Source organism: Vespa mandarinia, chromosome 5 (genome assembly GCF_050613455.1).
Source record: "Vespa mandarinia isolate Hongniang chromosome 5, ASM5061345v1, whole genome shotgun sequence".
NCBI lineage: Eukaryota > Metazoa > Arthropoda > Insecta > Hymenoptera > Vespidae > Vespa > Vespa mandarinia.
Window position 1 is genome coordinate 9,348,868 of NC_140814.1, and position 14,502 is coordinate 9,363,369.

Below are 14,502 nucleotides of genomic sequence, written 5' to 3' on the forward strand. Positions count from 1 at the left end.
TTTAAATAAAACAGAATCGACACACGAATGAAATAATTGAATAATTTAATAATGTACTGTACGGCGTCCACCGGAGACCGTTCCTGACACCTCGGAGATCAAACTGACGTCAAGGTCTACAATGGCACATGAAATGAATGTCTCTCAGACGTCATTGTATGTCAAGGGGTTAAGGTTGATTTACTGTGTTATACCATGAACCATTCTGCTCCATTATCTTCCACCATCTCTCAGGAAGTCTCATTATGTCTTTCCTTACGTCTTTCCAAAATTCTTGAGACTTACTTGAAAAATATTCATCAAGGTGCGTTTTTATTTCGCTTTCGGATTTCTGACATTTATCACGGAGAGAATTTTTTAACGAGAGAAACATAATTAATAATCGGATGAGGGAGGGTGGGGTGCAAGGTCTAGGGAAGTACGAAGGGTAGAACATCCCAATCAAACTGTAAGAGTTTCTGTCTTACAGTCAACCTGACATGCGGTCTTGCATTGTCCTGATGAAAAACGTGCACCTCGTTGGTTCACCAATTCTGCCCATTTTTTGGCTACGGTGGCTTTCAATTTATCAAGTTGATTGGAATATTTTGTAGAATTGATTGTTTCACTTTGTGAAAGGAACTCGTAGTACATTACACCTTTCCAATCCCACCAAATGCACAAAAGAACTTTCTTCGAATGAAATCCTGATTTCGTAACAGTTGAAGATCAATTTTCCTTAGACCAAGTGCATTTTCTATGCACATTATGATATAAAATTCAAGTTCTCGTCTACAGTGACGAGTCTCTTTAAAAAAGGATTTTTTTTTTCATGTTGCTGAAGAAACAAATCGTACGTTGAGACGCAGAGTTCATAAGAGTTCGATCTCCGTCAATTGGCGTGGAATCCAAACCTCATACCGATTCACATATCCCATCTTGATTAAATAATTATATACCGTTGTCCTGGGAATGTTAGTGGCATTCACTATCTCGCGCACACTATATCGCCGATTTTCAGCTAGCATACTCCTGATGAGGTCCGTATCCGTCGTTGCTTGGCGGCCACTGAGGTCTTCAACTTTCAAATCAAAATTGTCAGCTCTAAATTTCTTAAACCAATTGCGAACAATTCTAATAGTCGTAGTACCACTCCCATAAACGGTGCAAATTTCGTCTGCAGTGTCCTTTGCACTGCATTATCTTTTTTAAAGCAACGAAGCATAACATGTCGCAAATGCTTCTTTTGGCTATCCATATTGAATGGCATAGAAAAAGATTTTAAAAGAGACTTTGTCACCAATGAAACGTATTTTGAAAGAACTCTGAGACGACTGAAACTGATGCCATAAACGTACAATAGATAAAGCTACATGTTTATTAATATAACCGGCTCAAGGTCATATATAACGTGACGCGAAAAAAACTTATGGGACACCTTAAATATATATGCATGCACTTATACATATAATACTTACCCAAGAATTGCATACATTGCACAGCTATGTTGAATGAACGTTATGAATATGGTATCCACTGCTACTATTATGAGAACATGTGCGATAACACATATATAACAATGGATCAATATAAAATAATAATATTTTTTAATGTCGATCAAAGAAAGATAATCCACTTCGAAAGGTATGATCGACTTATCACTCGTTTCAGAATCTTCAGTTAGAATTTTGAATATAGGAAACATAATGAATGTTAACGATGTCATTAACATGCAACCTATGCGAATGTATATTTATATATATATATATATATATATTTAAACATGGAATCATGATTGTGATGTAATATTTTTCTTTTTAATTACATGCGTAGTTTAAAGTTAATTGTCTACCACGTTCACTGTAACTTCGTAAAATTTGAATTTCTTCTTCTCCAGTGATTAAATTCCAATTTTTAATCATATTCAAAAGTAACGTTTTAATCTGTAAATTCGATTATGATCAAAACGATCGAAAACAATATATTTTATAATTTTAATAAATAAATAAATATACAGATACGTGCATATATATATATATATACATATATACATACATTATTAGTGTGATAAATACTATTAATCATTTTAATACCACATGCAATGGCTATTACCATTGTTGGTATACACTTCAGAATGTTAATCGTATTGACTTGAGTTAATTTAATAGCAGCAAAGATCTACTCGAAATTTGCGAAAAATATTCAAATGAAAATTATTAATAAGTTTTCATGAAACTCATTGAGACAATGAAATTATTATTATTATTATTTATTATTATTATTATTATTATTATTATTATTATTATTATTATTGTTGTTGTTGTTGTTGTTGTTTTACCTGTGGAATTAGGATACTTTCCGCTATTACAAAGCTCATTGTTAAACAAACGATTTTCGAAATGACTGATTGATATGGCCATAATCCAATAATTTGTAAAAATCTTACATTGTAATGATAATAATATGTATGAAAAAATTCGTTAGGTACTTCAGTCATCGTTGATAGATCGATTATAGTATTAGATTTTATTTCTAATACTCTTCTCTCTTACTATGTAAAAATTAAAGATTCTCTCTTTCACTAAGCTCTTCTCTGTCATCGATTATTTCAAAACGGAAAGAATAATAAGCGTACCAGGATAGATTTTGCATATTTAAATGAAGAGAGTCTTTGACTTTCTATAGAACATTTCTAATATCTTTCTATACATGCGAATGAAGTTAATTTGATGTTCTACCTTTATTGAAGTATAATCTATATCCTCGAGGATTTTGCGTTAATTTATTCTCTTTCATTCAGTCCGACTTGCGCGTTAATATAGTCGACTATGAAAGAAGCTTTTGTATGATACGTGAAGAAAATCAAAAGAAGAAGAAGAAGAAGAAGAAGAAGAAAAATAAGAACATGAAGATACAAAGAAGAAGAAGAAGAGAAAGCAAAAAAGATAGATAGATAGATAGATAGATAGATAGATAGATAGATAGATCGATAAACATACGAAGAAATATAAGAAAATTAAACTATCTTAAAAAACGTAATGTATCTAAATATATTTTATCACAGACATTTTATTTATTTATTAATTATGTCATTTGCTATCTCTAACAATCGAAATTTATTATCCTATTTACTATTTGCCATTTCGGATGTAATGTGCTTTGGATGTAATAATTCAATGCATTGATTGCAATACGGTGAAGTAAGACATCGACGTTCGTAATACCTTTGTGTAAAGAAAAAAAAAAAAAAAAAGAAAAAGAAAAGAGTAAAAGATGGGAAAGTTTAAATTCGTTGATTTCTTGTATAAGATCACGTGCAAAGTCTTACCGAACTGAACGTTTCTATGGAGAAAGTGATTAAATTTCCTGCTGTTATCTCACATGGCTTTAAAGATCTTATCATGATCAAGATAAGTGTTCTCTTGCAACGTGTTGAAGTATAGTACCAACGTCCTTGAATCCTAAAATTATTGAATATTAAAATAGAAATATTTATATTTTATTTATAATATTTATATATATACATATACATATATACACATATATATATATAATTATAATGAAATATTTATATCAAATATAAATATAAATGTTATACATTTTTATATATATCAAATATATTTCTAAATGTTTTAATATTAATATTATATACTTTGATTTTTTAATATATATATATATATATATAAATATTTTATAAATGATATATACATAATTATAATTTTATTTCATATAATAATATTTATATAAAATTATAATGAAATATTTACATCAAATATAGATATAAATATTTCACATTTTTTATATACATCATATATATTTCTAAAAATATTAATACCATATATTTTATTTTTAAATATATAAATATTATATATATATATATATATATATATATATATATATAATTATAATTTTACTTCATATAATAATATTTATATAAAATTATAATGAAATATTTACATCAAATATAGATATAAATATTTCACATTTTTTATATACATCATATATATTTCTAAAAATATTAATACTATATATTTTATTTTTAAATATATAAATATTATATATATATTTTATATAATATATCAAAAAAATTATTGACATTTATTGAAATATTTTATGAGATATATTTTATAATATATATGAAATATTATAAATATTTATTATAAATGAAATTTTAAAGCGACGATTTTAACTCACGCGCTATCGTAAGGTACATTACTATAATTCAATAAGCGCTGTGCTTGCCAGCATAACCAGTAGAATTGAATAAGTATGGATATAAAGAGACATGCGTATCTCACAGCTTCGATTATATGATCGGAATGCAGTAATACCTGTAGAGAGATCAATGATAAATTTTAAGTTATTTTTGTTATATTAAATATTAATTTTTGTTATAACAAAAATAATTTTTCTAATTATATATTTATTTTGTTCTTTTACCTGAGTACCAGAAACAGCTAAAATTGACATAAACAATCCCAAGCCAAAAAAATAACTAACCGAGAATGATGCATCTATGTCCTCGGAAAATCTATAAAATTGTAATTTCAAATTAGATTTAAATGAAACAAAATAATTTAATGTTGATACGAACTCTATAACTTTAATATGTTTTCGTAGACAATCCAATGCAATCCGATAATTGTTGTCATCGATCTTCTTAACGTTCGGATCATCGTTCAAATTTTTTTCATCGCCAATATGTTCCAATTTGTAACTGAAAAAACTCATTAAATCCTACTAGCCGTTAATTGTTAACAAATGGAGGGGAATCATCAGGCTTACATCAACACGTAATTATATTTAATTCCTTTAAGAACATATTATATATAAATTTTTCTATGTATCAAATAAAAAAATATTTTAATTTATTAAATTATAATATCGATTAATTATATTGTAATATATTCCATCAAGAAAATAGTTATATGAAAAAAAAAAAAAAAAAAAAAAATTATCCATTCACAAAAGATGATTTTTGATATTCTATTTTGATATTGTATTTTGAAGCAAATGACACTTGAAAAACATTTATACTTTTGATTATTCTCTCGTATTAAAAGGTACGATCGGATTCTTACCCGATCACGGAAAATAATCCGCAGGCGTGTTGAATAAACGTGATGTATATTAAATTTATGGAAGATAAAATAAGCATATGAGAGAGTACGCTAATGTAAGAATGAAATAATATCTCGTAATAATATTTTTCTATATCAATGCCATATTGCACGCGATACGGAATAGTAGATTGTATATTTGTTGAATTATCAGAATTTAAACTCAGTATGAGTATTGGTTGCAGCATAAACATGAATCCGGTAAGCGACATGTAAACTGTAATAAAATGAAAAATAAGAAAAAATGTGTAAATTCAATCTTCTTTTGGTCTATCTTTTATTATCATTACTATTATTATTATTATTATTATTATTATTATTATTATTATTATTATTATTATTATTATTATTATTATTATTATTATTTTTCTTCTATTTATTGAGAAATTAGACTAATCAGATGAATCTCTATCAAGTTTAATCTTTTTCTTCTATATTTAAAAATGCTCACACTATGGTGTTACATATTTTTTTGAATATAACTGCTTTTTGAATTTTTTTTTTGTGTTTATGTAGATATAGGTTTAGTATTTTTGATTTTTGTTTGTATACAATTGTTGTACATCTGTAAATCCTTTGTCTTTTTCATTCATATTTATTGTTAGTATTTCTTTTTTATGATTTAGGGTATACCTCATGGAATTTTGTAAGTTCTGCTAGTTTTAATATATTTTTTTTTTTTTTCTAGGTCCATATCCATCCATTTTATTATACCAAATGATTAAGTTATATAGACTAGTATATATTTATTGTTTTGAATAAGTTTTTAATTGTAAGTTTTTACAATCTAATTATAAATCTGATTCTCTATTATGATTTAAGGTGTAATCTTCTTTAATCTCTGTGTACTTGATTATTGTGTTTTGTTGGAAACTGAGATAATTGTATGTTTCATGTTTGTTCATTCAGTTTAGTGTTCATTCTGTTTCATTTGTCGTCCATTTTCTTTTTTTAATATTAATAATTATTATCATTATTATTATTATTATTATTATTATTATTTTAATCGTATCGTTTATTATCTTACATAAGTAACCGATGGCTAATTTTCGTCCTTGAACGGTATGCGACTTCAACAGTTCAATCTCAGTGTTCGAAGACAAATATTGCCAATCCTTAGCGATTCTATCAATACATTTCTTCACCTGTATAGATACCATGTGAGGATTATTAACGATTTATTATTTAATAATTTATTATTATGATATAAATAACGTACCTTTTTCGAGTTGAATATGAGTCCTAAGAATTCTATCCCAACAAAGATTGATATCAATATATTCGGTATACAATCGATCACTTCGTTTAATTCATTTCGAACTTGCACTATTTCTAATAACTAGATTGAAAAAAAGAAAAAAAGTAACACATTTCAACAGAGAGATTTTCTATTATTGTTTGTTGTTAATTTGTCTTTTTCTTTTTCAATCTAATATACTTTTACTCTACAATAATATTTATATATATATATATATATAATATATGTATGATGTGTATGATGTGTATGATGTGTATGATATATAAGTATGAATGTATCTATACCTGTCCAATGAGAACCCCTTCACATAAGAATATTGTCATTATGATAAAGAAATATTTAGCGTAAAATGATTGATAAGGCCATAAACCGCATATACGCATAAAGAATTGTAAAACTTTGTAATACTCTTTGCAATCGTCTTCGCGATAGAAATCCAACGATTTCATGTTCTTCCTATCACGTGTATTACAATATTAAATTTCTTTTCTTTGATCTTCTCTTTTCTTTCGATGATAATAAAGAATTCTCTTTTAAGTGACTATGAATTGCTATAAGAGTTAAAAGAGATATATAATAGTGAAGTCGGCCTATTAAAATTTCCTGCAATATTAATAATAAATTATTGGCGGTATTGCGTTAAAGAATAGAATTTATGTCGATGTAACTGAAAGGATTTACATTGATAAAGTTTCTCTGTTATATTCTTTGACCAATTCATAATAGTTTAGAATTTATTTTGAAGGAATTCAATTTCAAATGATTATTTTAATTTAATTGATAAAATAAGAGAAACATTATCAATGGATTTTTATCTCAATATTATAACAATTTAAAAGAATTTGAAGATTAACGTGTGGTTAATAATAAAGTGATATATGTAATAATCTTTATTTTTGCAAATAATAGTTATGTTCTTAGTTATCAATTGAAGTAATTAAAAATGTTAATGATTTTGACATAAACATTTTTCAACAAGGAAAAAGTATATTACTAATATTATTGCAATGTGCATAATCTTTATTTTTGCAAATAATAGTCATGTTCTTATTTATCAATTGAAGTAGTTAAAAATATTGATGATTTTGATATAAACATTTTTCAACAAGGAAAAATTATATTATTAATATTATTGCAATGTGCATAATGATATGTGTGAATAATTAACATTTAAATGTATTTACAATAAGAGAAAGCCAAAAAAAAAAAGATTTATGATACGCTTTATCATCAATTTTTTCTTAATATGCAACTTCCTTTTTTTGGTCAATAATATTTTGTTTAGATTGTACAAGCTGTTATCCCTTGCATTTTGATACTCATTGGGAAAGAAATTTTTTATAATCTATAAGAAAAGGTTATTTTAAAAGGAAATATTATTGTAAAAAAAAATTGTAGAAAAATAAAAAAGAAAGAAAAGAATTACAATACATTGCATTGTAAAAGTTAGCAGCTTGTAGTTGTTTATTTATCTTTCTATCTAATTTTCCTGATAACTTAAGAATATTTAATACAGTAATAATAAGAAAATGATAAAAATGTAAGTACCGAAGGGATTATGGTTGTACATCTTGTAGATAATTTACAATTGTTTATTCTTATTTTACTTATTTTGCCAATTTCAAAGACTCATAAATTTTATTGCACTTGATTTGCGTACACATATCTGACATAAATGTAGAGACATGTCTTTCTTTGTCCTTCTGTTTCTCAGTCTCATATATAGTCACCAAAGTCATTTTTGGATCCATATTATACAATGCATATGTACATAAATCCTAGAAAAAAAAAAAAAATGTTTTGTTTTTATTGATAAATATTTTGAAGATAAAAATATAACAAGAATGTAAGAATTATTACAATAATTTATCAAATTCACCTTTATACTCTTAACATAAATTATTTTATCCATAGTAAGAAGTTCTGCGTAACGTTCTCTTATTTTGTTTTGTATATTATCCCAATGGATCAATGGTTTTTGTGTAAATGCCTAAAAATATATTTTTCAAAAATTATGTTTTATAATTTGTATTTTTTTCTTTGTAATCAATTATATTATACTTACATATGGACAACTAACAACAACTGTGAACTCTTCTGACATTTCAGATTTTCTACCAGAATGCCTATAACCTGCTCCTGAATCCTTCATTCCTCTAGAATCAAATACTATTAAAACAGCTACTACATCGTGTTTACGTTGAAAACTTTGAATTCTAAAATATATGAAAATTATTAAAGAATATTTCAATTGTATGAATTTATTAATCATTAAAAATGTAATTTACTTATGATAATAATCCACACTTTGTTTACTCATTATACTTCTCATTTCTCCTGGAGTAGCTTGTTGGCTCAGTGTTGTATGAAAATATAAAGAACATTTTGCTAATATGGTATTTTTTAATTTTACTAACCACTGATACAATGCTGGCTGTTGATTGGCTTTAAGAAATGTAGCACCAAATCCCAATTTCCATGACTAGAAGCATATATGTAATTATTATAGAAGAATTATTAACAGAATACATATATAAAATAGAAATACAAACCTCTTTACTTTGTAAAGTTCTTTCCCATGCTGACATACGTGTTTGTGCTCCAAAAAGTGCCATAAGAGTAGGTAAAAATCTCCAATGTTGTAATTCTATATGAGCTTCTGTTAGCTGAACCAATATTTCACATTCCAAACTAATAAGTATAATTAAAAATGAATTATTTGTTCTTTTTTATAACAAAAGATATAATATAGGATATATTTACGTCAAAGTTGTTTTGATAGCCGTTAATGCCAAATGAGAACATGACAAAGAATGTGCTTGTACTATTGTATTAATAGATTGTAATAATTCTTGATATTTCATTACTTTGTTGTTAACGCTCATACTGTGCATTTTTTCATAGCTACAAAATAATATATCTATATTAGATTTAAAATAATAAAATATATAAATATCATACTAACAAATCTATCAACTGGATCCTTGCTACAATGAATTGATAAAGTTGACTAGAAACCTCTGCAACTATGGCACCAATGGCATTAGTTCCTCTTGTCATTTCTTCTAATCTTCGAAGGTCTGACTTTAATGACTCATAGACAGTTTTTAGGGAATTCTAAAGAATAATGTTATATAAATATTTTCTATTAATGTTTGAAAATATATAACTATTGAACATGTACATACATCTTTTCTCAGGAAGCCTTTATTTTTAGTATGAAGAAAACCAAGATCAGCATAAGAACGTTCCGTAAATGCTATTTGTGGTAATGTCATCAATAACATTCCCCATGGACCCATTTGTGTTTGTCTACATGATTCTCGTTCCTTCTCCTAGAAATTTTATATATCATAATTATATTCACATTAAATGTATTTATAGAGACATATAGAAATAATAAAATAAATGAAAATCACTTACAACAAGTTCTTTAGCTTTGTCAGAGCACAATTGTGTAACTTGTGTAAAAAAATTGTTCAGAAATTCCTCTTCATGATCCATTTTCTAATTTTCATTTATATCAACTATAGGAGAGAAAAAGAATATTTATTCAGTCTTCCATAACGCAGATATATATATATATACACATATATATATATATATATATATATATATATATTGATATATTTTATATTTTATATTTTAGTTATATCATTTCTCTCAAAATATTTATCATATTACAAATAAAACTTTGCTATGAAATGTCTTTATAATCATATATATCTTACGTTATGGTCGGTTAAGGAAATAATCGACTTTATCTACTGTCGTTAATAATACACTCGTGAAAATGTCTAATAATAAACTAGCTTTGCCATCTTTCGAATGAAAGAAGTAATGTTAAATACTGTTTTAACACGTGACAGCATTGACAACTATCGCTATCTATCGGCAAATCTTCACAACTTTTTTTTACTATATCTTGAGAATAATATCGTAAGAAAAAAAATTTCATTCTTTTTCTTCCTCAAATTCAAACCTAACAAATTTTCAATGGATATTTGAAAAATTTATATTATTAATTCTAAAAAATGTTTCACCTTAATCGTTATCGCAAACGAATGTTACCATGACGATAACGTAAAGTCAAAAAACTATATCAAATAGTTAAAAAAAAATAATTATATCAGAATACTTTGATTTGAGTATATCAATAAAATCACAGAAAATATCTTTTATATAAAGTGTTAGAAATAGAACTGATATGTAAATCATTGGAATCGTAGATTCTATAGTATGTTTTAATAATTTGTTCATTCTTTGAGAGAATCGAAAGATATAGGATTGTCTATAATGGACATAGCATGTCTCATTTCGGACTATTATACTGATACTTAAATACAAGGGGAATATATAATGAAAGCGTGCATATAATTGTCTTCGACATCGTGGAACCGATGATTGATCATTGTATTCCACTACAATTTCAAAGAAAACCCCTAAGACACAACGAGATGGACAAAATTCAGTATCAATATCTTCGTTACAACAGATATCTGATGAATGTTCTTGGACAATGGCCATCACAGAATACCTTAGAAAGATTTCTAATATCCGTTATATTCGTGCCAACTATTGCAGCGCAGTTAATTTTTCAGGTAAAAATAATCGAATAACGAGAATAAGTGAAAGTGAGAAAGAGAGAGAGAGAGAGAGAATTTTTAAATTATCATTAAAGTTTTTTTTTTTTTTTTTATGACTGTTACAAAATCTTTTTTACAAAATATTCTTCGTCATAAAATTGACACGAAATATAAATTAAATGAAAAATTTTAGGGCGGTGGTTTGATATGTGCTATAGTTGATATGGATGCCTTCATGGAGGGTGTGGCACCCTTTATCATCAGTCTCATGTGTTTAGCAAAATATATCAATTTTGCATATAATTTTGAGCAAGTACGTTCGATATATGAAACTTGTTAATGATCCATATTCGTCGATATAAAAACTATACAACTATATATACATATATATATATATATATATATATACATAAATGATGACATAGATGAAGGATTTATTCATGACAATGCAGAAGGATTGGAGATTTTATATGAAATACGAGTATGAACGTAATATTCTTTATCGATATTACGAAGACGCAAAGAAAGCTACTTTTGGATATTCAGGTTGGAATTTTTATAAATAATATTTTTCTCTTTTTTTTTTCTCTTGTTTTTCTAATTGGGACAATAAAAAGAAAACAAAATTTTTTTTTTTTTTTTTTTTTTTTTTTTTTTTATAATTTCACCTTATAGCCACTGTGTATGGTTCGATGCTACCGTTCATGATGGTACCAACTTTGTTAAATGTTGCCAATGCTTTTGGAGCTCTTAACGCGACTAATGACAAACCTTTATTATTTCGAGTTGATTATTTCATCGATGTGGAAACTTATTATTATCCTTTATTAATACATTCTTATTTTGCTACGATAGGATATATCACGATTGTCGTTGCAATGGATACGATTAATCTATTGTACGTTCAACATGGTTGTGCATTATGCACTATTTTAGGGTAAAATTTTTACGTCAATATTCATACATACGTATTTACTGTATTTCTATTTCTATTTTTTTTTTTTTGTTTTGTTTTTTTTTAATATTCATTAATTTCCTTTTATTCACTTACTATATAAATAAAGATCATATATACTATTTATTAGAAGTACATATATATTATTTATATATATATATATATTTTTTTTTTGTATAGTAAATAAATGATATTTTTAATTGCATTTTATTTTTCCATAATGAAAATAAACTTATTCAAGCAGATATTATTTAGAGAACATCGTGAAGAGCGACGATTTAGAAATAAATCTAATTCCAAATCCTCGTGACGATGAGGGACATCATTTTATGAAGGAATGCGTGAAACTTCATAATCATGTAATAAAGTTAGTATTAAATTCGTTGAATATAAATATACAGGGTATACGAAAAGATTAAATATTTTTTACAATAATTTTTATTACAATTACTTTCGAATAAAATACTTTGTAATTATTTTATTTTCCTTTTTTTTTTTTTTTTTTTTTTTTTTAACATAACTCGAAAGTTACGCCAACAAACTCGAAAGGACGAATACGATTTCTCATTGTTTTCAACTTATCTTAAATATGATTGGCATAAGTTTTACAGGATTTCAGGTTAGTAACGATTAATTTGATATTATAATCTAATTCTTTTTGTTTTAAATAATATGACTTAGTTTTTTTTTTCAAGTTTAGGCTGCCACGAAAATGGATATGCCAGAAGTAGCTTTGAGATATGCATGTTTTACAATATGCTTAACATTCGTCGTCTTCCTCGAGAGTTGGCCAGGACAACAATTGGCCGATCATACCGATCGAATTAGCGAATATGCGTAAGAGATTGTATACATCAGTAAAAAAAAAAAAAAAAAAAAAAAAAAAAAAAAAAAAAAAAAAATAGTAATGCAAATGACGTTTTAAAATCGAAAAATATATACGTACGTGTATGTTAGGCAAAATTTTTATTATGCCGAAAGAAAAATAATATTAAAAAAAATGTGTACGAGTGTCTTTTTTTTTTTTTCTTTTTATTATTTTTTAAAAGTAAAAATTATTTTCTCTTATATATTTTAGTACCAGTGGAAAATGGTATCAAACATCGTTATCCACTAGAACGGACTTGAGTATCATGCTAATGAGATGTTTAAAACCAATTCAATTAACCGCTGGAAAAATATATGTTCTAAATTTGGAAAATTTTAGTAGGGTAAGATCGATCTTGTAAAAATGAAATCAATCAATGATATTATCGATTATAAATATTAATCGATTATATTATTGATTATATTATTGATGATATTATCGATTATATTAATCGATTATATTATTAATTTTTATCAATGATGAAATTTTATATTTTGTTATTTATTTCAAGGTCGTGCGAACTTCCTTTTCCTATTTCACGGTTTTATGTTCCGTACAATAATTCTTGAAATCTACTTAAAAAATCATCAAAAACAATAGAATTATAATTTTCAATTGTTTAACATTTTATTGTATTATCGAATAGATCAATAATTATGATCTTTGTGTCGTTAAATGTATTCGTGTGTCTTCGTAGTTATATGAATATGAATATTAAGTGTTATTGATAAGAACAATCTGTCCTTTTTTTTCTTGTCTTTTTCAATCTTTATCACTCATCATCATCATCTTAAAAAGAACGTAATCAGAAGAAAAAAGAGAAAAAAAAATCATTGAAAATAAAATTTATAATAAGGGATACTTTATTTTCTCAAATAATTACCAAATATTAATCTCTTCGCTTATTATTCTCGAACTTAATCAAAAAATGTTCAATTGTCTTCATTCATAAATTTGAATTCGATTAGTTCTAAATCAATACTCAAACTACAGTAAAGAATAAAGTACTTAAGTAAGTAAAAAGAGAGAGAGAGAGAGAGAGAGAGAGAGAAAGTAAAAAAGAGTAAGAAAGAAGAGAAAAAAAAAATCATTGAAAATAAAATTTATAATAAGGGATACTTTATTTTCTCAAATAATTACCAAATATTAATCTCTTCGCTTATTATTCTCGAACTTAATCAAAAAATGTTCAATTGTCTTCATTCATAAATTTGAATTCGATTAGTTCTAAATCAATACTCAAACTACAGTAAAGAATAAAGTACTTAAGTAAGTAAAAAGAGAGAGAGAGAGAGAGAGAGAGAGAGAAAGTAAAAAAGAGTAAGAAAGAAGAGAAAAAAAAAATCATTGAAAATAAAATTTATAATAAGGGATACTTTATTTTCTCAAATAATTACCAAATATTAATCTCTTCGCTTATTATTCTCGAACTTAATCAAAAAATGTTCAATTGTCTTCATTCATAAATTTGAATTCGATTAGTTCTAAATCAATACTCAAACTACAGTAAAGAATAAAGTACTTAAGTAAGTAAAAAGAGAGAGAGAGAGAGAGAGAGAGAGAGAGAGAAAAAGTAAAAAAGAGTAAGAAAAAAAAGAAAAAAAAAATCATTGAAAATAAAGTTTATAATACGGGATACTTTATTTTCTCAAATAATTACCAAATATTAATCTCTTCGCTTATTATTCTCGAACTTAATCAAAAAATGTTCAATTGTCTTCATTCATAAATTTGAA

At 25.8% G+C, this 14,502-nt stretch overlaps 2 protein-coding genes across 3 annotated transcripts; one reads left to right on the forward strand and one right to left on the reverse strand.

The window, feature by feature from the left end:
- Positions 1-3,067: 3,067 nt before the first annotated feature.
- Positions 3,068-9,973, reverse strand: LOC118448414 (KICSTOR subunit 2). Of its 2 annotated transcripts, XM_035881637.2 has the most exons (13): positions 9,781-9,973; positions 9,546-9,692; positions 9,323-9,474; positions 9,121-9,261; positions 8,910-9,048; positions 8,646-8,839; positions 8,423-8,573; positions 8,237-8,347; positions 7,906-8,135; positions 6,642-6,960; positions 6,319-6,438; positions 6,127-6,244; positions 5,579-6,044 (listed from the first exon to the last, which is right to left on the reverse strand). In XM_035881637.2, exons 1-9 carry the CDS (start codon positions 9,859-9,861, stop codon positions 7,965-7,967), a joined length of 1,287 nt encoding a protein of 428 aa, XP_035737530.2. In that variant the 5' UTR covers positions 9,862-9,973; the 3' UTR covers positions 5,579-6,044; positions 6,127-6,244; positions 6,319-6,438; positions 6,642-6,960; positions 7,906-7,964. The 2 variants fall into 2 exon arrangements, with proteins under 2 accessions (XP_085513092.1, XP_035737530.2); XM_085656966.1 differs by lacking the exons at positions 5,579-6,044; positions 8,237-8,347; positions 8,423-8,573; ... (4 more) ...; positions 9,546-9,692; positions 9,781-9,973 and adding exons at positions 3,068-3,203; positions 3,308-3,440; positions 4,174-4,310; positions 4,420-4,696; positions 5,061-5,316 and having other exon boundaries at positions 6,642-6,908; positions 7,906-8,047.
- Positions 9,974-10,814: 841 nt separating this feature from the next.
- On the forward strand, positions 10,815-13,342 carry LOC118448417 (odorant receptor 13a-like). The gene is made up of 9 exons (XM_035881642.2): positions 10,815-10,958; positions 11,137-11,256; positions 11,369-11,489; positions 11,619-11,880; positions 12,143-12,265; positions 12,427-12,517; positions 12,599-12,735; positions 12,977-13,109; positions 13,278-13,342. The coding sequence occupies exons 1-9, from the start codon at positions 10,815-10,817 to the stop codon at positions 13,326-13,328; spliced, it is 1,182 nt and encodes a 393-aa protein (XP_035737535.1). The 3' UTR covers positions 13,329-13,342.
- Positions 13,343-14,502: the final 1,160 nt, after the last annotated feature.

Excerpts from the sequence above, each read along its gene's own strand:
- LOC118448414 (XM_035881637.2), bottom strand. The coding sequence starts at position 9,861 with ATGGATCATGAAGAGGAATTTCTGAACAATTTTTTTACACAAGTTACA. Across the intron at positions 9,693-9,780 it reads ACAAAGCTAAAGAACTTGTT|GAGAAGGAACGAGAATCATG; the intron begins GTAAGTGATTTT and ends TAAAATTTCTAG. Across the intron at positions 8,840-8,909 it reads GAACTTTACAAAGTAAAGAG|TCATGGAAATTGGGATTTGG; the intron begins GTTTGTATTTCT and ends ATATGCTTCTAG.
- LOC118448417 (XM_035881642.2), top strand. The coding sequence starts at position 10,815 with ATGGACAAAATTCAGTATCAATATCTTCGTTACAACAGATATCTGATG. Across the intron at positions 12,518-12,598 it reads TAAGTTTTACAGGATTTCAG|GCTGCCACGAAAATGGATAT; the intron begins GTTAGTAACGAT and ends TTTCAAGTTTAG. Across the intron at positions 13,110-13,277 it reads ATTTGGAAAATTTTAGTAGG|GTCGTGCGAACTTCCTTTTC; the intron begins GTAAGATCGATC and ends ATTTATTTCAAG.